The following is a 21,831-nucleotide window of genomic DNA, read 5'->3' as shown; positions in this document are numbered from 1 at the left end:
AGAGCTGGTTCGGATGTTGGAGGTTTTCATGGAGGCTCTGCTGGCCTAAACGGAGACGATCACGGAGGTTTCATCCTACATGGATCTAAACTGAAGCTTTGCTTCAGTTTTTCCTCTCAGTAAATTCTTCTAAAACTATTCCTCTTCATTGACCTGATTAAACCATATTTAGCTGTGTTTGTGACTGACTGAATCCTCTTCAAATGCATTGTACTGACTTGTTTTTGCCATAAAATGTGTCGCAGGCATTCAGAGGACAGGTTTCCATACATTCACTTGCTTTTTCTGGCTTTTGAGCCTTCAGGTGAAGTTTTAAAATTTGATTTGGAGATGGAACTACTGACAGAAAACAAAAAGAACATTTTGAGCACCTTATTTTGTTATGTTCTTTTCCCTCTAAACAAAGCGTTTTAGATGTTCGTCAGACCAGGACGTGGTTGAGTCTTTATTCCCACATTAAACCTATTTGCTGCCAGATGACTCGTCTAAATGTTTTGGGGTTTGAGGTCAGAAATTCCTGTTCTTCCATCAGAAGGAGGAAAAAGTCCACGATGAGATGTTTTAGCAGTAATCAGGATGCGTTTTGTCTTAAATCAGGATAAGAAGATTTACACTTTGATATTTCAGGGACTTCCTCTAAGCCTCACAGTCAAGATTTATCAGCTTAAGATGTTTATGAATGAACTCTTCGAGCCTGAGCGTCCTTAAATAAAAGCTTAAGATGTCGTCAGCCTTGTGTAGACACTATTGTTGTGCAGTGCAATAATCTACGATGATTCACAGCGGATTTACGTCTAATGCAGCTGAAAGAGGTTTAAAGTGCAGTGTGTAACATAAATAATAACAAATAATCTGTCAAAGGTCAGGGGGATTATGTTGGAGCCAATTATAATAGGTGTCTTTTTTCTGGATTGTCATCGGTTTTAGGGTTAGGGTTTTGTCTCATGAGGCAACATAAAAGCTTACATGTAGATTTACCTGGACATGTGGGGGGGTTTACACAATTTTTTTGCAAAGTTTCGGGGATAAAGCGATGCCACGTTTTTCCAGAGTACAAGTACTCACAGATGAGTACTCACTGGTACCTATAACCACCCACTTAAAGGTAGGGTCAGCTTTCCTGGAAAAATTTGTTCTAGCAAGCAACATTTTGAAAAACACAATTCAAAAAGTCCAACCCCTTTTCTTCTGGCTCCGCCCCCAGGTCCTGACTCCGAAGTGCAGGAGAATGAAGCGGATGCTGTCCCACAAGCATAAAAACACGTCATTCTGTCTTTCTGACTCGTTGGCACCTTTTCTGCCATAATTGGCACATAAAAGCCACAGAGCCATAGACTCCTCATGGTCCGGTGCCGGTCAGAAGTTCTCCAGACTTTGTCCTCAGCGAAAAGCCTCTGGGACCTGATTAGAGATCCAGTGGGGCGGACTGGTCTTGTTACACTGGAAACCTCCCTCTGCTACTTCGGCCAGTCTGTAGCCGAATGACAATTAAGTACGCTAGCTGATCTAGCTTGCCCAGCCCTGGCTTCACTTCCTGTTCAGCTGCTCCGAGATGAGAGTGTGTGATTTGAAGAGGGGTGGGGGTGTCAGTTTGATGTATGGATCAGGATCCAGTTACTAAGAATGGGACGTTCATGTTATTGGATGAGGGTGGTAGTCTTCTGCGTTTCAGAGGCAAATAAAATAATTCCTTTTTGAAACGAAACATTTATGTATTGTTTGCACTACTATGTGAAGAACATTTATAGCAAAACTCCACCTGTAGAATTCTTAAGTTTATTTGCTTGTTTCGGATGTTAGCCGTGAGCAAATTTGTGATATTTCACAAAACATGCTAAATAAAAAAAAAGAAAGCTGTGTTTCTTGATTTAATTTATTCAAATATAAGTAAAATACTCAGCGTTGTAATATCGTCTTTGATGTGGTTAAAACGCACCAGGAAACCCTCAGTAAGCTGATAAAATGATTAATAACCAGTAATAATTTCTGCTTCATGAGCATAATCAAAATAATTATGATCCCGTGCGGCTACACAGTGGCGCAGCAGTTAGCGCTGTTGCCTTGCAGCAAGAAGGTCCTGGGTTCGCTTCCCGGCCTGGGATCTTTCTGCATGGAGTTTGCATGTTCTCCCTGTGCATGCGTGGGTTCTCCGGCTTCCTCCCACAGTCCAAAAACATGACTGTTAGGTTGATTGGTCTGTCTAAATTGTCCTCAGGTGTGAGTGTGTGCGCGCATGATTGTTTGTCCTGTGTGTTTCTGTGTTGCCCTGCGATGGACTGGCTCTCTGTCCGGGGTGTACCCCGCCTGATTGTTCTGCTGAGCTGTGGTAGCCTCATGTAGGGGGCCATCGTCTAGCACACTGCTGCTAACCACTTAAACTTTCTCCCTCTCCTGATAATAACTTTTTGCTTTCCTTGACGTTGGATGTGCTACTACTAGTTTACCCGTTTAATTATAGATCCACTAGGATTAATACAATAAAGTTTATCTCTCGCCAAATAGAATATTTACTAAGAAATCACAATGTAACCATAGACACACTGCTTGGTGTGTGTGTGTGTGTGTGTGTGTGTGTGTGTGTGTGTGTGTGTGTGTGTGTGTGTGTGTCTGTGTGTGTGTGTGTGTGTGTGTGTGTGTGTGTGTGTGTGTGTGTGTCTTTGTCTGCCTGCTCTGTCTTCTTGATCCCCAGTGAGTCGTGGAGGATGGCTGCTTATACTGAGCAAGGATCCTCTGGAGGTTTCTTCCTGTTAAAAGGGAGTTTTCCTGTCCACTGTCGCTATATGCTTGCTTAGTATGAGGATTGCTGTATAGTCACTGACACTAGTCAGTGACTTGATGCAATTTGCTGGGTACCTTATATAGGAAACATTATTTCTGATTGGCTTAATGAACTGACCTGAATTGGAATGTTTATTATGTGAAGTGCCTTGAGACGACTCTTGTCGTGATTTGACGCTATATAAATAAAATTGAATTGAATTGAATTGATTGCCCGTTGACCACTGGAGATAGGCACCAACCCCCCGCGACCCTACGTGGACAAGCGGGTTCAGAAAATGGATGGATGGATGATCCCGCGCTCGTATCTTCCTCCGTGGCTCCTCTGCTCCAGCCTCGTTGAGGCTAAAAGCTGCAGAGATTATTCTGCAAGATGAGGGAAACGCGCCTTCAGACAGCGGAGACTTTAGCGACTAATCTCATCAAAAACTGATATTCTAGAGAATCTTATTTATTTTCTGAAGCTCATCTTTTAAGGAGGATGTTTTTTTCATGTTGGATTATCTGCTGAAAATGTAATTACAGGATAACCAGTTCTTTATGGAGGCTGTACCGGTTTATGTCCGGCAACATCCAAGGCTTTTGGGATTTTTTTTGTTCTGTTTTGTAGTTTGAGAAGGACAAAAGAGGAGCCAAAACATTATGACCATGTTGCCAAATCAGTGAACACACTCCTAATCCCTCACCAGAAGTGTCGAAGCACTTATATCTGCATTAATTGTCCCTACTCTATATTAAATCATTTTCCATCATCAGAATGTAAACGGAAGAATGTCAGAAACAGACTTTGATCTTTCCCGGCAGGTTGGAACACGGTGATCCGGTCCAACACCCCCATACTTCCATGTGTGTGTGTGAACACATCTCACTTAGGAACCAGATTCTGAGAGTCAGGGTCAAAAGCAAACGACGGGCCAGGCGTGTGAACGTCAGCAATGACCTGCCCTGACCTCTGACCTGCCTGTCACAGAGCTGCTCTGTGTTCCCGTCGGTTCCAGACAGGATGTGCTCTGTTAGGAGCCACAGAACTCTTTTTCCTTTCTCCATTTTGAGAAGAAACATAAAATCTACAAGAATCCTCCTGCTAACCATCGCGGCCGAATCACAGCTTTGCCTAAATGAATAATTGAAGTTGGGATTAGCTTTGACCGGTTTTACCGGAGCAGAGAACTCCGTGGAGAGCTTCGTTGTTCCTCAGCTCAGAACAGTTTGATACTTTGTTCTGGTGGAGGCCAGATGGACCGTTCCAGGACGTGAGAATTGAGTTATCAGCTGTGTTTTTTTTATGAAGTTTTAGAAAAGCTTCAATGTTACAGTGTGTGTGTGTGTGTGTGTGTGTGTGTGTGTGTGTGTGTGTGTGTGTGTGTGTGTGTGTGTGTGTGTGTGTGTGTGTGTGTGCGCGTGCCTGTGTGTGTGTGTGTGTGTGTGTGTGTGTGTGTGTGTGTGTGTGTCTGTGTGTGTGCGTGTCTGCGTGTGTGTGTGCGTGTGTGTGTGCGTGCCTGTGTGTGTGTGTTCTTGTACTTATTACCTACTGAGGACCATCATGAGGTTTTAACCAACAGAGTGAGGTCATTTTTCAAAGTGAGGACATTTTTTGTGGTCTGCACCTTTTTGAAAAGCGTACCAGTTGGTTTTAGCAGTCTGGTTTCAATAAAGTTTTTGTTGAGGTTAGGGTTAGGGATAGATCAGCATTGGGTATGGGTGTGGGTTAGGCATAGAGGAGTCACAGAAATGAATGGAAGTCAATGGCAGGTCCTCACTATGATAGAAAGACAGGTGTGTGTGTGTGCGTGCGTGTGTGTGTGTGTGTGTGTGTGTGTGTGTGTGCGTGCGTTTGCTGATCAGCAGCAGTAGTGAGAAGAAAAGATGGGATTTATTCAACTTCATCTGAGAATTCTGTCTCAACTTTTATAATATTCCCACACCAGCGTAGCATCTGTGCAGATGTTGCTTGACTCATCTCCGACCTGTCTTTAAACGGAACGTTTTCTGTTCTCGCTTGTTTCAGGTGTAGCTGAACATCAACCGCCAACATGGTGGTGCTGTCGCTCAAAATCTGCGTTCGCCAGTGCAACGTAGTGAAGACGATGCAGTTCGAGCCGTCCACGGCCGTGTACGACGCCTGCAGGGTGATCAGAGAGCGGGTCCCCGAGGCTCAGACCGGACAGGGTGGGTAAAAGTGCTGTTAGATTTTTCTTTTCCCTTTGCGTGCTTAGAAAACTCATGTAATGATCCTTCAAGTTATCTGTTAAAAAGTTTTATTTGTCTTTTTCTCCTCTGCTGTCCCACTCTTTGTCTTCTTTCGCTTCTTTTTTTACAGATTAAACTGAAAAACTGATCTTTACGTTCTTTTATTCATCTCTCAGGGTATCCGCGGGTCCTTAAAAAGTCTTAAAACATCTTAAATTTGCTTTTCCAAATTTAAGGCCTTAAAAATCCTTAAAAATGACAAATAATCCTTAAATACAGTTTCCAAAGGTCTTAAATTACCAAAGACCCAATAAACAAGATTCTTTTATTTTTGTCATTTTCGTGAATTTCTAGTTGGTGTTCAGCATTTTTTGTGTGCGATGTTGGCGTAAGCGGAACCGTACACATTCAGTTGGTTGTGAAAGGGGCTATTTTTAGATGAGCACATTAGCTGGTTAAGCTAGTGAGAGCTTGCGCCATGGGGAAGTGCAAGTTTAATGGTAACTGGATGGCTAATCCCATGTTTGCGACATGGTTAGCACCGGTTCCTGGCAATAGCTGGAAATTATAGCTTAAATTTAGTTTAAAAATAGCTTAAATTTGGTCAAAGTGGCCTTAAAAAAGGTCTTAAAAAGTCTTACATTTGGCTCCCTTAAACCTGCAGATACCCTGTTTCTGAAATTTCCAGTTTCTGTTTAGCTTTCATCTAAAACAAGATAAATGAGAATATGCTACACCTGACTCAATTTGTGCTCTCCTTGCTCTAATTGGACGTATTCTCTTTACCTGCAGCTTCGGACTACGGCTTGTTTTTGTCCGATGAAGACCCCAGAAAAGGCATCTGGTTGGAGTCTGGGCGGACGCTTGACTACTACATGCTCCGTAACGGGGTAAAGACACCAATCAGTTCAACCAAGAAGCTTAAAAATCAAGGAAAAGCTCAAACAAACACTTTTTACAGAATCCCCACCTGTGGAGCTTTAAGTTGCGTTTTCGTTGTTTTATAATTGCTTGGATTTTAAATAAAATGGTGGAAATGGTAACTAAATCTGGTTAAAGCTCTGTAATGTTTACGCAGGGCTCAAGTTTGTGCAAATCCTCAGTTTGAGCTGCTGGAATCGTCAGATTTTATTCACCACGTGAACAGGATACCCGAGCCGTTTTAAAGTTTATCTCTGTGTGAAATTGTTCCAAATGACCGTATTACCTGTAGTAGAGGATCTTAGTTTGGAGAGATCAATTTTATGTCTGACAGAATCTGTTTGATGGGTATTTCTGTGGGATTCTGTGACATTAATGGGGCAGCAGTAGCTCAGGTGGTAGAGCGGGTTGCCTCATGATCGGAGGGTCATGGGTTCGATTCCAGCTCCCGCCAGGGGTATCCTGCTGTTGTGTCCTTGGGCAAGACACTTCACCCAACTTGCCTGTGTTAGCGGTGGTCAGAGGTGCCGACGGCGCCAAATGGCAGCCTCGCCTCTGACAGACCTCCCCAGGTAGCTTACCATCACTAGCAGTGTGTGAATGTGAGAGTGTGTGAAAAGTGTCTTTGGGTGTCTAGAAAAGTGCTATATAAGTTCAATGCTTCGTCTTCGTCTTCGTCTTCCTCCGCTTATCCGGGTCCGGGTCGCGGGGGCAGCATCCCAACTAGGGAGCTCCAGGCCGTCCTCTCCCCGGCCTTGTCCACCAGCTCCTCCGGCAGGACCCCAAGGCGTTCCCGGACCAGATTGGAGATGTAACCTCTCCAACGTGTCCTGGGTCGACCCGGGGGCCTTCTGCCGGCAGGACATGCCCGAAACACCTCCCCAGGGAGGCGTCCAGGAGGCATCCTGACCAGATGCCCAAACCACCTCAACTGGCTCCTTTCGATCCGGAGGAGCAGCGGTTCTACTCCGAGTCCCTCCCGAATGTCCGAGCTCCTCACCCTATCTCTAAGGCTGAGCCCGGCCACCCTACGGAGGAAACTCATTTCGGCCGCTTGTATCCGCGATCTCGTTCTTTCGGTCATTACCCAAAGCTCATGACCATAGGTGAGGATTGGGACGTAGATCGACCGGTAAATCGAGAGCCTGGCTTTCTGGCTCAGCTCCCTCTTCACCACGACAGATCGGCTCAGCGTCCGCATCACTGCAGACGCCAACCCAATCCGCCTGTCGATCTCCCGATCCCTCCTACCCTCACTCGTGAACAAGACCCCGAGATACTTAAACTCCTCCACTTGAGGTAGGACCTCTCCCCCGACCCGGAGGTGGCAAGCCACCCTTTTCCGGTCGAGAACCATGGTCTCAGATTTGGAGGTGCTGATCCTCATCCCAGCCGCTTCACATTCGGCCGCGAACCTACCCAGCAAGAGCTGAAGGTCAGAGCTGGATGAAGCTAGGAGGACCACATCATCCGCAAAAAGCAGAGACGAAATTCTCCTGCCACCAAACTCGACACACTCCACACCACGGCTGCGTCTAGAAATTCTGCCCATAAAAGTGATGAACAGAACCGGTGACAAAGGGCAGCCCTGGCGGAGTCCAACCCTCACTGGGAACAGGTCCGACTTACTACCGGCTATGCGGACCAAACTCACGCTCCTCTGGTAAAGGGACTGAATGGCCCTTAACAGAAAGCCACCCACCCCATACTCCTGGAGCGTCCCCCACAGGGTGCCCCTGGGGACACGGTCATAAGCCTTCTCCAAATCCACAAAGCACATGTGGATTGGTTGGGCAAACTCCCATGCCCCCTCCATCACCCTTGCAAGGGTATAGAGCTGGTCCACAGTTCCACGGCCAGGACGAAAACCACATTGCTCCTCCTCTATCTGAGATTCAACTATCGATCGGACCCTCCTCTCCAGTACCTTGGAGTAGACCTTTCCAGGGAGGCTGAGGAGTGTGATCCCCCTATAGTTGGAACACACCCTCAGGTCACCCTTCTTAAAGATGGGGACCACCACCCCGGTCTGCCACTCCCTAGGAACTGCCCCCGATGACCACGCAATGTTGTAGAGACGTGTCAACCATGACAGCCCTACAACATCCATAGCCTTGAGATACCCAGGACGAACCTCATCCGCCCCCGGGGCTCCGCCGCTGTGTAGTTGTTTGACTACCTTAGCAACTTCTGCCCCCGAGATCGGACAGTCCATCCCCAGGCCTCCCAGCTCTGGTTCCTCCTCGGAATGCGCATTGGTGGGATTGAGGAGCTCCTCAAAGTATTCCTTCCACCGTCCGACTATAGCCTCAGTTGACGTCAGCAGCTCCTCATCCCCACTGTAAACAGTGTGAGCGAGTTGCTGCCTTCCTCTCCTGAGGCGCCGGACAGTTTGCCAGAACCTCTTTGGAGCCGATCGATAGTCTTTCTCCATGGCCTCACCAAACTCCTCCCACGCCCGAGATTTTGCCTCGGCAACTGCCACTGCTGCACCCCGCTTGGCTATCCGGTACCTGTCTGCTGCCTCCGGAGACCCACAGACCAGCCACGCCCTGTAGGCCTCCTCCTTCAGCCTGACGGCTCCCCGAACTTCTGGTGTCCACCAGCGGGTACGGGGGTTGCCACCACGACTGGCACCGGCCACCTTACGACCACAGCTAGCAACAGCCGCCTCGACAATCGCAGAGTGGAACAAGGCCCACTCGGACTCAATGTCCCCCACTGCTCTCGGGGCGTGGTCAAAGCTCTGCCGGAGGTGGGAGTTGAAGACCGTCTTGACAGGTTCTTCTGCCAGGCGTTCCCAGCAGACCCTCACTATGCGTTTGGGTCTGCCAGGTCTACGCGGCATGTTCCCTTGCCATCTGATCCAACTCACCACCAGGTGGTGATCAGTTGACAGCTCCGCCCCTCTCTTCACTCGGGTGTCCAAAACATACGGCCGCAGGTCAGATGATACGACTACAAAATCTATCATCGACCTGTGACCTAGGCTGCCCTGGTACCAAGTGTACCGGTGGGCATCCTTATGTTCGAACATGGTGTTCGTTATGGCCAAACTGCGGCTTGCACAGAAGTCCAATAACAAAACACCGCTCGAGTTCTGATTAGGTGGGCCGTTCCTCCCAGTCACACCCCTCCAGGTCAAGCTGTCATTGCCCACGTGAGCATTGAAGTCCCCCAGCAGGACAATGGAGTCCCCTGATGGAGCACTATCTAGCACTCGTCCCAGGGACTCCAAAAAGGGTGGGTACTCTGAACTGATATTTGGCCCATAAGCACAAACAACAGTCAGGACCCGTTCCCCGACCCGAAGGCGCAAGGAAGCTACTCTCTCGTCCCCCGGGGTAAACCCCAACACACAGGCAGAGAGTCTCGGGGCTAACAAAAAGCCAACCCCAGCCCTCCGCCTCTCACCCGGAGCAACTCCAGCAAAGTAGAGTGTACAACCCCTCTCCAGATCTCGGGTTCCAGAGCCAATGCAATGTGTCGAGGTGAGTCCGACTATATCTAGCCGGTACCGCTCAACCTCTGCCACAAGCTCCGGCTCCTTCCCCGCCAGCGAGGTGACGTTCCATGTCCCAAAAACTAGTTTTCTTGTCCGGGGATTGGACCGCCAAGGCTCCCGCCTTGGTCTGCCACCCGATTCGCATTGCACCGGACCCTTCATGTTCCTCCTGCGGGTGGTGGGTCCACAGTTGGACGAGCCCATGTATCCGGTTTGGGCTCGGCCCGGCCGGGCCCCATGGGCGAAAGCCCGGCCACCAGGCGCTCGCTCACGGGCCCCAACCCCAGGCCTGGCTCCAGGGTGGGACCCCGGTAACCCTCCGGGCCGGGTACTCCGACTCTTCGTTTTAACCGCCATGAAAGATCCTTCGAAGTTCAATGCATTATTATTATTATTATAAAATGTCACATCTGGCAGGTTTTGCCTAATATTTCCTTCAAAATGATCATTAGATCAAAAACTAACAAATTATTTCTAAAATAAAATGTGCATGCGCAGATGGCGCCAAAGACTCAGACTAGCCGTTAGCTTATCAGTCCTGTTGCATGTAAACTCAGAAATGTCCCTTTAACTCGAGTATAAAAGCATTTTAAACAATTTATCAAAACGTGACTTTAATTTGAAGTGTTATAAAAGGAAATTAGCTCCCATAAAAAGAGAAACAGCTGGAGGAGCTTCAGCTGCCGTCCGTTTCTCCGTCCATCTGTGGTGAAGTCCTCTCTAAAGCCACCAAAGGCATCCCAGGTAGAAGCATGACTGTGACAGACTCTTCTCACCTCCTCGTGTGACTGGAGCCGAGCAGCGGGCTGTTAAATCCGGTTTTCTCTCTCTTTCCGGATGTGTTTGATGATTTTCCTCAGCAGCGACTCTGGAGCCTTCCTGGATTCTTTATCTCTCCTTCTGATTGTTCCTGTTCCTACTTTCCAGGACATCCTCGAATACAAGAAGAAGCAACGACCCCAGAAAATCAAAATGTTGGACGGAGCCGTAAAAACAATCATGGTGGACGACTCTAAGACGGTGGGCGAGCTGCTCGTCACCATCTGCAGCAGGATAGGTTCGTCCTTTCATTCTCTCAGATGTTCCCCCTAAAGAGGAAACAAACTTCCATCCACTCCGGTCTCATCGGAATTATTGTTTCCCCCTTTTGACCTCAGGGATCACGAACTATGAGGAGTACTCTCTGATCCAGGAGACGGCGGAGGAGAAAAAGGAGGAGGGAACGGGGACGCTGAAGAAAGACCGGACACTGCTGCGGGATGAGAGGAAGATGGAGAAGCTGAAAGCCAAACTGCACACAGACGATGAATGTAGGTGGACATCTACTTACCATCTCCAGATGGCTCACTGTCTCTCAGCTGCCAAACAAAACCAGTGTTCTGCTTTTTTAGGCATAAATCTCTTAAAAATCACCAAACATTTAAATGTTTTCAGGATTTTAACCCTTTAAACGCCAGTTTGGTGTCACTGCTTCATCACTGCCTTCCGAGTAAAAAAAATGAGCACAATAAAAGTTTCATTCATGGGTTTTATTTTAGCAACAACTAAACTAAATGAGATTAAACTGAGTTGAGTTCAATCCAGTTTTATAAACTGAATACATGCAACCATTTTAAATTCATAGTTTTTAAGGGGTTAAAATACTTAAAGGCGTGGTTCACTGAGAAAACATTTTTAATGATTATTTTTGATTATAATGAGTGTCTCATGCAGGCTGAACATGAAAGTAGTCTCCTACACCTATCTCCTGCATTAGCGTCTGATAGAAAATAGACGGTGAAACTCTAGGATTAGATAATCCTTACAGATCTACATCACACTGTCACTTAACATCCTGGACTCGCCCATCTTGACTCTCAACGGGGAAAGCTGTTGTTGGTGTAGCGTCCAGGAAACAGCAGAGAACGTCTCAGCTAGTGGAAGCTAACTGTTAGCATTAGCAACTCCTCCAGGCTTGTGTTATTTGTGGAGATAAGACATCATCGTTGTAGAGCAAACAGAATCAGAGTCATGTTGCTGTTAGCCAATCAGAGGAGAGATGTCCAAATCTCAGGAAGTAAGGCTCCAAATCCTGTTGAGTTGAGCTCTACTCTGATGTAGCTCATTCCTGAAACTGGTGCGCCAGAGCTTTGTTTCCCCGAGTACGACTTGCAGGGCATTCGTTCCTACTAGAGACCGCTGCAGATGATTAAACAAGTGGTCCACACCTTTAAATTAATCAGTATTTGGTCGTTTTTAACCGGACTGAAACTGCAGAATAATAATCTTTCAGAAATGGTCTTTTTTGTACCTAATTAAACTTTAAGTGTAGAATTAATTTTTCCAGTTTACTACTGATCCGTTAGGAAAAATAAGATTAGAAACCCCAAATTTGTCGAGCAGAGACTCGATGCACAAAAACATTGACTCATTAGGGGTGAAATAATCTTTAAAAAGAGTTAAAACTCACATTTAGCCTCCGGAGCTCAGGGATGGATTACACTGTTTACTGTGAACGCACAAACTCATATAATTGTCGAGATGAGTCGTAAGCTTGGAGCTTTGGCTGAGATTCAGACTCTGGCACAGAAGGTGGATTCGATCAAGGAGAAAGTTGACGGGTCAGCACGGATTGGGATTGATTAATCTATGCCATTATTGGATCTAGAGGGGTTGAGGATCAACAGAACTTTTAGACAGAGAGGAAATTATCTCTGTCTGGCCCCAAAACAAGTCCTTATCTGAATCTGGTGCCCTTGAGCCTGTGAGGCTGAAGTGATTACTCCCCCTCAGAAGAAATGTGGAATGCTGCCGTCGCCATGGCAACTGTCTCCCTATCCCAGCCTGGGTGGGACTGCGACCGGTGAAGGCCGTTGAATCGTTTCCAGGAGTCACTCTGCTCTCTAAAACCCAACTACCTCCTCCCACTGTCCAAACGGAGGTGACGAGCGCTGCTTATCGCGGCTGCATGCACTGATGTGTGGAAGGTCCCCAACCCTACCGCCCCACCTAGTGGACACTTATGTGTGTGATGTCTGAAGTTTGTTGCATTTGTGTCTGAGGTGTTTTTTGCATAGCAAAGCTGCCCTCCCTGTGGAGGGTAACTCTGAAGTGCCTTTTTTTCCCTCCACCTGAACCAATCCTCATATAAACCCCTCTGATCTCTATTAAGGTAGAGAGACTCGGGTTGCGAATGACCATAGTCACCAATTCTTGTCATGTGTCTTTGCCTATATCTGATCTCTGGTTTGTGTGTACTGATAATTTCCCTCTGGGATTAATAAAGTATATTTGAATTGAATTGAAACTGAAGCTTTTCCTTTGATTTGATGTTTTCAGTGAACTGGCTGGACCACAGCAGGACGTTCAGAGAGCAGGGCGTGGACGAGAACGAGACTCTGCTGCTCAGGCGCAAGTTCTTCTACTCGGACCAGAACGTGGACTCACGGGACCCGGTCCAACTGAACCTGCTCTACGTGCAGGTAAAACACCTGCAGACGTCTCTATCAGCGCTCGTTTTTAGGAAACTGAACAACAATACAACTTTGGTGAATTTTGACTTTAAATCAGAGAGAATTCTGATCAAAGGGTGAAAGGACTTCAAAGCCACGAGCAGTAACTCTCCAGGTCAGGCCGGGGACACACCGGCCACCGAAGCGCCGGGAGGCGAAGCGCTCACGAAATTCGGCCGCTGCTCGCTGCTCCTCAGTTCAGACCAGACGCTTGCTTCTCCGCTCCGGTCGAGGCGCGCCTCGTAGTTTTTCTTTTAACTCATTCACTGCCAGCCGTTTCCTGATCACTAACGGCCTTCGCTGTCAGCGTTTCTCACCATTTTTACTGTTTTTTTAAGAGTCACAGAACGTTGCGCGCTAGCATGATGTCGATGCCAAAACAACCAAAACAAAGAGGAGACTCACCTCTTACATCAGGAAGAAGCCGCGCGTTTCGAGCGTTATCCGTTCTTTCATAATCCGTTGTTGAATTGTGATCGGCAGAAGCTTTTCCGGTTCGCGCCTCACTTTTTTTACAGGAACGGCCCAAAACGATCTCCTAACACATGGATGTGTTGCTTCCTGATCATGTGATCTGCGCCGTATGCGGATGAAGATCGGCTTCAGGGCTGAGATGTTTGTTCTCTCAGCGCGGGGGCTCGTTCTGATGCTCAAACAGTAAAAAAATGCAAATGACGACTTTAGTCGTCATTGGCAGTGAATGTGTTAACCACTTGGTGTCCTCCATTTTCTCTCTGCCTTTTCTCTGCTCTTTTCCTCGACACCCCCCTCCCCCTTGCTGTGTGTGTGTGTGTGTGTGTGTGTGTGAACCTATGGTGTGAACCAGTTGTTAATAGCTGGCCTACGACTTTCTGCCTCTCTGTCCTGTTTGCTCCGGTTGAAAGACACCCAAAACCACACCCCCTTCACGTGGTCACACACACACACACACAAGTTCGCTGTGTGTGTGTGTGTTCGTGTGGTTTTTATGCAGTGTCTGTTTACGAACACATTTGACTATCGTGCAATTGTATTTTGAAATGCTTAATTTTGTTAAATTTACCGGCCTGTCTCTTATGTCTAGGTTTGGCTCGCGAAAAAAAATAGAAAAAAATTGAGCAGACGCCGAAACGATCGCTGCGGGCTGGAGCGCTGACGCGGCGCTTCGCGGTCCATGTGGTCTATAGAATAGGAAAACAAGGGCGCCGAATGAAGGCGGTCCCCTTTTTGCGGCACTTCGGCGGCCGGTGTGTCCCCGGCATCAACCGGATTATAGATGATCGTTACAGAAAAGCATCTAAATCAATAACAACTCGTGTAGGTAAAGCTGAAGCATGCTGCAGAAATAATTCAGTGTATTTATTATTCTATGGCTGGGCGTCCTCTAAAGGTTATTTAGAGCTTCACACAGAAGGCAGAATTTATGAACAGCTATTAAATGATTTAAAACATCTAAAAAAAAATCTCACTGCATGCAGAGATCTGTGAGTGTGGGAGGAGTTTGTGCAGTTTTCAACGATAAAATCACGACCGCGTGCCGTCCACCATGGTGCAGCCTGCTATGAAACAGCATTGTTTTGTTCTTCCTCCAGGCCCGAGACGACATCCTCAACGGTTCCCATCCTGTGTCGTTCGACAAGGCCTGTGAGTTTGGAGGCATTCAGGCCCAGATCCAGTTCGGACCTCACATAGAGCACAAACACAAGCCGGGATTCTTGGAGTAAGGCTCTGTGATGTAGAAATGGAAAGACAAACGAGAAAACAAATCAAGATGCTAGAACCAATTCATGAAAATCTGTGAATTCCAGCCTGACGCGTTTTTCTTTCCCAGCCTGAAGGAGTTTTTACCCAAAGAGTACATCAAGCAGAGAGGAGCTGAAAAGAAGTTATTCCAGGTTTGTTCACATCATCCTAATGAAGCTGTGCTTTTATTTTGAAAGGTCTGCGTTGGGTTTAAACGCCTTTTTGAACCGATCTAATCACCAGGAGCACAAAAACTGTGGAGAAATGAGCGAGATCGAAGCCAAAGTGAAATACGTCAAACTGGCACGCTCTCTGAGGACGTATGGCGTCTCCTTCTTCCTGGTTAAGGTTTGTTTTTCGTTTAATGCTTTTAAAGTAATAGTAAATAGAAAATCTGTTTTAGATTTTTCAATCTAAAACAGAGGAAAATGCAGCTTTTAGATCTTTTGTTCTCTGGTGGGAGAGCAGACTTCGGAGTTGAGCTGCAGCAGGTTTAAAGTCCCGTAGTCGTCATCATCACACTGGTGAAATTCACTTCTGCGTTTGACCCGTCCCCGTGGGGACCGGTGAGCTGCAGCAGGCTTTAACGGCTTCATGGTTACACTGGCAGACTAAAACTTCTTCTGAAGTTTATTTAGAACTTCTCCAAGGAGCCTTTTCTCCTTTTTTCTGGGAGCAGAAAAGGACAAAAACCATTTCAGAGCGTCTGGGGTTTGCTAAAAGCTGTTTAGTGAATGCAGCAGGTGGTTAGAAGTAGCTGACAGACAGATAATTACCAGCCAGGATGTTTCCCTCTCCCCGCCGTGTCGGCAAGAGACGAAAGACAAGCTTTCATGCAGAGATTTTTTTAGATGTATTTGTAGCTGGATTGTTAATCTGTCCTTTGATTCCTGTGAAGCGTCAGCGAGCTGGAGTTATAAAACCAGAGACGCTGGCCGTGACGCTCGCCGGTGGGAATTAGACACGAACCGTGATGTTTTAATGAAGTCACAATTAGTGAGTTTCCCTTTTTTCATGCAGATTATAATCCATGTTTAACCAATTTATACTGGACCCTTGATGACAGCCAGGATATGAAACACAAAGTTTAGCTGTGCTCCATGCAACCTGCAGCATTCAGCCATCTCTACCTTTTACGCGTCTGAACACCCTGCTGAAGACGTGTGTGTGTGTGTGTGTGTGTGTGTGTGTGTGTGTGTGTGTGTGTGTGTGTGTGTGTGCGCGCGTGCGTGTGTGCGTGCATGTTTGTGCATATGTGTGTGTGTTTGCGTGTGTGTGTGTGTGTGTGCGCGCGCACGTGTGTACGTTTGCGTGTGTGTGTGTGTGCACGTGTGTGTGTGCGCGCGTGCGTGTGTGCACATTTGTGCGTGTGCGTGCGTGCATGCTTGTGTGTGTGTGTGTGTGTGTGTGAGAGAGAGAGAGACACGAACATACCTGAGGATGGTCAGGATAAACAGAAGTGATCTTCAATCAATCAATCAATCAATCAAAGCTTTATTTATAAAGCGCCTTCCGCAACCCTGTCAGGAAGCCCAAAGCGCTTAGGCAGGAGAGACGCTGAGCGGCTCATTTTCACAGGATTCACGCAGGAAATCAAGTCTCATCAAAAACATTTCAGAATCTGAGTTTTTATTGATTTTGAACACAACGAAACCGTCAGAAACATGAAAGGTAGATATAAAAATCTCGTTGGATGTAGAATTTAAACGCCAAACAATCCCAAAGGTCCAAATCTGATTTTGAAAGAAGGTCAAAGGTCACGGTGGATCGTTAATAGGCATCTTCATTTTTTTTTTAAATGTCCCCGCTTTTTACGGTGGCGGAGGGGTTAAGTGCCCACCCCGTAACTGGAGGGTTGCAGGTTCGAGCCCCGTCTGTTCCAGTCGTTGGGTCCTTGGTCAAGACACTCCTTGCCTGTTGGTCAGCGGGACCTGTGGCATTTGTCAGTGCGCCCCAGGGCAGCTGTAGCTCATCACCACCAGTGTGTGTGTGTGTGTTAGGCTGACCATACGTCCTCTTTCCCCCGGACATGTCCACTTTTCACTCTCTGTCCGGGGGTGGGGGTTTCCTACATTGATCAAAATGTCTGGTTTTTCATCCAGGAGCAGGGATCGAGTTATGGAGGTTAGATTTCTTTCATGGAAAGATCCAGTTTGTGCCTATATTACAATATTTATGGACTCTCAGCGTAGCGGGATTCTGCTGAGCGGAGAGGACGCAGAGCGCCGATCGTTGGTGCGCCCGCTGCGTCCGGCGCACGATCCATTCTCAAGGTGATGCAACAAAACGTTATTATTAACACATGATCGTTCATATCTGTTCATATCCTCTGGTACTCTTGTCTTTTAATCGTTCCTGACGCGCTCCGCTCATCGTGTGCTGCAGTGATTTCACCTCACTGACGCAGCATCGAAACGCGCTCTCCGCTTCGCGGTCAGGAGATCCCTTTGATCTGCTCAAAAGTAACTGATGAGGTGAAAAAGTAAGAATCCAGGCAGCAGATTTTCTGGAGAGTTTAGAGGAGATGCAGGAAGATGAGAGACAGACAGGAAAATAGTTCAATAAAATCAAGAAAACAAAGAAAAATGTTTGAAAAGTAAAATGTTGGTAGATTTACCTCCACTACACATTTCTACCTGTATGAAGTAATGAGTTATACACATGTAATATTTATACATCTGATACAATTCAGATCACCTTCAAAACTCAGTCAGACACCCAGGGCCGTTTCAAGGCATTTTGGGGGCCAAGGCTAAATTGACCCCCCCCCCCCCCCCCCATCACTGGGTTCCCCCAGAAGCCTCTGTGTAATTCCTACCCTGTCCAGGAGTGTTAATTATACCGTTTTTATAAAAACACCCCAGACATCACTGACATGTTCTAATGTTGTCCAACAAACAACAACTCTGTCGGACATGATGTCTCATCTGCTTCTTTTCTAAACTAACAAACATCCGTCAGTAACAAAACCATGTGAAAGCCACTGTTTGTGGATTCTCTGAAAGTTTCCATGGAGTCTGTGACAAACTTTTTTTCATTGACCCTATTGTCTAATCACACAGCTGAACATGGACATACTTTTTGGGGGGGCCAGGGGGGACATGTCTCCCCCCCCCCACCACCACTTTATCCAAAGTCAAGTTTTGACCCCTGCACTTTTTACCATCCAAAAACAATATTACGCTATATTAAACTGACACTGGTTGAGCTCTAGGACCAAGCGGAAAACAACCGTTTGTGTTGAAGCCTGTTTCCAATTAGAGCATACTGTAAAGATACGCCCCCACCCCCCGTGTCCCCCTCACTTCTTAAGTGAAAATTACATCTATGCAGCTGAAACAAGCATCCTTAACAATCTGTGCACAGGAAGCTTACCGATGCTGTAGTAAACAAAAGGTATAATAATTTCTTATTAATAAAACGTTTCTGCAGCACTAAAGCAGCAGAAAAATGAGATTTAGCAATAAATTTGCTAAATATTTGCATATGAATTGTTTTAGAGCCTTTTCGTTGGCAGAATCTGATACTAATTTTAGCTCTTCACCTGGAAAAAAAAGGGTCCTAACATGGTTTGTGTGGTTTTGCCGTAGTGTGACGTAGGGCTGGGCCAGGGGTTGGCAACCTGTTCCCATCAAAGAGCCATTATTACCCGTTTCCCACAGTAAAGAAAACACTGGGAGCCACTGCAGCTGCGGCGTTGTGGGCGGGGCCTACCCTCAGACAGCAGAGAGCTGCTTTAACCAATCACAACAGGTGACAGCAGCCGGTACCGGTCGCTCGTGTACGTCAAAGTTATCTTTCATAAGACGATAATCAATAAAACGATTTATATAAAATGGATCCAGAAGTTGTAGCCCGCCTCTGCCTACAATATTTAGATATTTTTCACCCTGTTGGTGGTTTTACTGAGCAGGTGCCACTTTTGTCATACGTTTCTTTTTAAAACATGTTCAGACTGTTCAGAATACAAATCCAGGCTCTGTCACGTTTGATTGTTGTAATTAAACTTTGTAGATGGGGAAGGTCAGAAAAGGATCCGATCAATTTGTTTTTCCCTCATTTACAGTGACGGAGATAACGGCGTAGTGCGCCTGGCTCTGGTGTTAATCAAGTTAAATTATATCTCTTTGCAACAATTTTCACAAGAAAACAGAACAGTTAAAAGCAGGGCTTGTGCTGACCAGACAGTTCCCGTGTTTGACCGTTTATTTTGACGAAGAAAGAGTAGACAGAATTACCCCGATGCATGCAGACGAACTGACATTTTCTTCGTTACGCACATCGCAGATGTAGCTAAATCACTCAAGAAAAGATTCCCATCTGAACATCTGAGCTGGACACTGCTCAGCGCAGCTCACTGTCAGCGCGTACGTACGGTGCACAGCGAGCTGAAGATGTGGAGAGAGGCTTGGAGCGCGTCGCAGAACCAAAGCGCATGCGGGAAGATTCCTCCGACTGAAGCGAGACTTGTCACTTAGAAAATGTTCCCTGATTATGAAACTTTGGCTGAATAGCGCTTGTTCCTGTCTCCAATGTGGCGACACATCCAGGAGCCGTCTGAGGAGAATCCCAGAATCTCACATCCTCTTCAGCTCAGAAAGCGCCGATATGATTACGCACAAGCGTGACCCGTCAACCCGGTCTCACAGTAAGACCGGGTTGGATCTGTTCAGGTTTATGCAGACAATCTTTACATGGAATTGGCATACAGATGTAAAATTAATGCAGTAAAATATAAAGCATTTTATTTAATTATCCATTCATTATTTTACAAGCACAGAGAGCCGCATCAGATGGATGGAAGAGCCGCATGCGACTCCAGAGCCGCGGGTTGCCGACCCCCGGTCTGGGCAATAAATTGAAAATGTATTATGGACATTTGTGACTCTTACTGTGATAATGTTTCTCATGCCAATAAATTAAATAATAAAAAATGAAAAGATGTGTGTAGGTTGGCAACATTCATGTCCCTTTAAGAAGATGAACCACCTTGAGTCATGTAAAAAATGTGACAGCCCCATCTAGTGGACAACTTTTGTCTCTGCGCATACCTGTAGTTATCATCCATTTATCGTTATCGAGGTTAAATCCTCAATATCTCGTGATGTTGATTTTAGGCCGTATCGCCCAGCCCTAGTGTGATGTCATCGGTAGGCATTCATCTCCTGTCCTCTTTTTTGGAAATGGAAATATGGTCACCCTAGTGTGTGTGTGGGTGAATGACTGGATGTGTTGTAAAGCGCCTTGGGGGGTTGTAGAACCCTACAAGGCACTATTTAAAATACAGACCAGCTACCATATCGGTCTATCCGTAGCTCTAACCTTTGATTAACATGTAAACACTAAAATTAACATTAAATAACTAAACTTAAATTCAAATTACTAAGTCGTTATGTGGGGGAAATGCTCCGGTGCGGCTATCTGAGGATGCGGAAGTTAGCTGGAGGAGAAACTAGCTTCAGACGACAGGATTCAGTCTTATTTCCTGATATTTGGACATCTCTCCTCTGATTGGCTAACAGCACGGCACTAACACTGACTCTGTTAGCACTGCAACGTTGATGTTTTATCTCCATGAATACCACAAGCCTGGAGGAGTTCTGCTGTGTGGTGGAGTTGCTAATGCTAATGGTTAGCTCCTACTAGCCGAGACGTTCTCTGCTGTTTCCTGGACGCTAACCCAACAACCGCCAAAATAGTCATTAAGAAATGGTTTCTCAATAATTTCACAAAGACATTTCATTTATGAAGCACATTTTACTGCCTCAGCAGAAACCCAAGGTGCTGAACACAAACATTTGAAGAAAAAAAAAGCAGCATCCGGTAAGAGCATGCATTAAAAAAATAAAAAAGACAATAAAAATGGTAAAGCAGTAACAATAAAAGCCCCTAAAGGAAAACGCTAGTGCAAAAAATAAAAGTGTCTGCCTTCAGCAAGCTGCTGCACAACAGATTGTGTATGTCACTGAGACTCCAAATCCCAGAATGCACTGGGACTGCCCAGCTCCCTGGACTCAGCCAAGAGATGTTGGGCATCAGTTTTATTATTATTTATTGTTTAAGGACGAGTTTCTGAAACTGCACATTTACACTTAAAAGACTTTTAATGACTTTTAGTAAAATCTGTTTTCATTCCAGATGATCAGAAAGCTCAAGAAAGGAACGTCACGGATGTCTTTTGTGTTTGGACTCTAGAAAATCGCTGGTTTAGGACATCGGATTACCTGTAGTCCAGCATCCTGCGCTTACTGCAACAACTAAGGATGTAGACCTAAATCCAGATGCACACGAGGGAATTCCCAGTAGTCCAGTTAGACCACCTCATGGCAAACCCCCACATATTTACTATGTCAGTCATTTCAAATGTTTATGATGAACTATGCATAAATACAGCCATGCAAAGTCCTCCAACTCCACCTGAAATGCTTTCATGCTAATAATGTTTTTAAAGAATGTTAGAGAAGTTTGTGCGCTCATGTGACGGAGATGTGCTCTTTAGTTTCATTCCAGTGTTTTTATTCAGATGTGTTTGGTTTGCTTGCAGGAGAAGATGAAGAGTAAAAACAAGCTGGTGCCGCGACTGTTGGGCATCACCAAAGAGTCCGTGATGAGGGTGGATGAGAAGACCAAAGACGTGGTTCAGGAGTGGCCGCTGACGTCCGTGAGGAGGTGGGCCGCATCACCCAAGAGCTTCACGCTGGTGAGACACAGGCCGGGCGAAAAGACCTGCACACACTCACACAGCATCTCCTGATCCTAAAACACTCGGTAAGCTGATAGATTCACCAAAACCAAACCAGACGCCAGACCACGCTCCATCTTCCAGGGATGGAACAAACCCTTTTGTCTCCTCTGTCCTAAATATCTGTCCTTCGTGTCCACACTCGGAGTCCGACAACAACACGAGTTTAATCTTATTGATCGGTAAAATCTCTGTCGCTGATGCCGCCGGCTTCCTGAAGGCTAACTTGTGAAAAAATGAAAAATGCTTGATGGAAACAGCAGAGATCTCCGTTATCAAACCGCGAGGCGGTTTTTAGGTGAATGTGTTTGTGCTGCAGCTTCAGGTGGACCAACATGTGTGTGTGTGTGTGTGTGTGTGTGTGTGCGTGCGTGCGTGTGTGTGCTTGTGTGTGTGTGTGTGTGTGTGTGCGTTCCTGTGTGTTTGTGTGTGTGCACGTGTGTGTATGTGTGTCTGTGCTTGTGCGTGCGTGCGTGCGCATG

The 21,831-nt window shown here is 46.4% G+C and overlaps 1 protein-coding gene across 3 annotated transcripts in view; it reads left to right on the top strand.

The window, feature by feature from the left end:
• tln2a (talin 2a) overlaps nucleotides 1-21,831 on the top strand; it is a 123,921-nt gene that overhangs the window by 56,429 nt on the left and 45,661 nt on the right. For all 3 annotated transcript variants that reach the window (XM_054731947.2, XM_070555111.1, XM_070555112.1), the window contains exons 3-11: nucleotides 4,787-4,947; nucleotides 5,761-5,858; nucleotides 10,322-10,451; nucleotides 10,552-10,704; nucleotides 12,713-12,855; nucleotides 14,457-14,584; nucleotides 14,696-14,759; nucleotides 14,851-14,955; nucleotides 21,152-21,307. In XM_054731947.2, the coding sequence (XP_054587922.1) occupies nucleotides 4,812-4,947; nucleotides 5,761-5,858; nucleotides 10,322-10,451; nucleotides 10,552-10,704; nucleotides 12,713-12,855; nucleotides 14,457-14,584; nucleotides 14,696-14,759; nucleotides 14,851-14,955; nucleotides 21,152-21,307 (1,113 nt within the window). In that variant the 5' untranslated portion in view covers nucleotides 4,787-4,811. The remainder of the gene's footprint in view (nucleotides 1-4,786; nucleotides 4,948-5,760; nucleotides 5,859-10,321; nucleotides 10,452-10,551; nucleotides 10,705-12,712; nucleotides 12,856-14,456; nucleotides 14,585-14,695; nucleotides 14,760-14,850; nucleotides 14,956-21,151; nucleotides 21,308-21,831) is intronic.

Source organism: Nothobranchius furzeri, chromosome 9 (genome assembly GCF_043380555.1).
Source record: "Nothobranchius furzeri strain GRZ-AD chromosome 9, NfurGRZ-RIMD1, whole genome shotgun sequence".
Classification (NCBI taxonomy): domain Eukaryota; kingdom Metazoa; phylum Chordata; class Actinopteri; order Cyprinodontiformes; family Nothobranchiidae; genus Nothobranchius; species Nothobranchius furzeri.
This window is presented reverse-complemented; position numbering and strand designations above follow the sequence as displayed.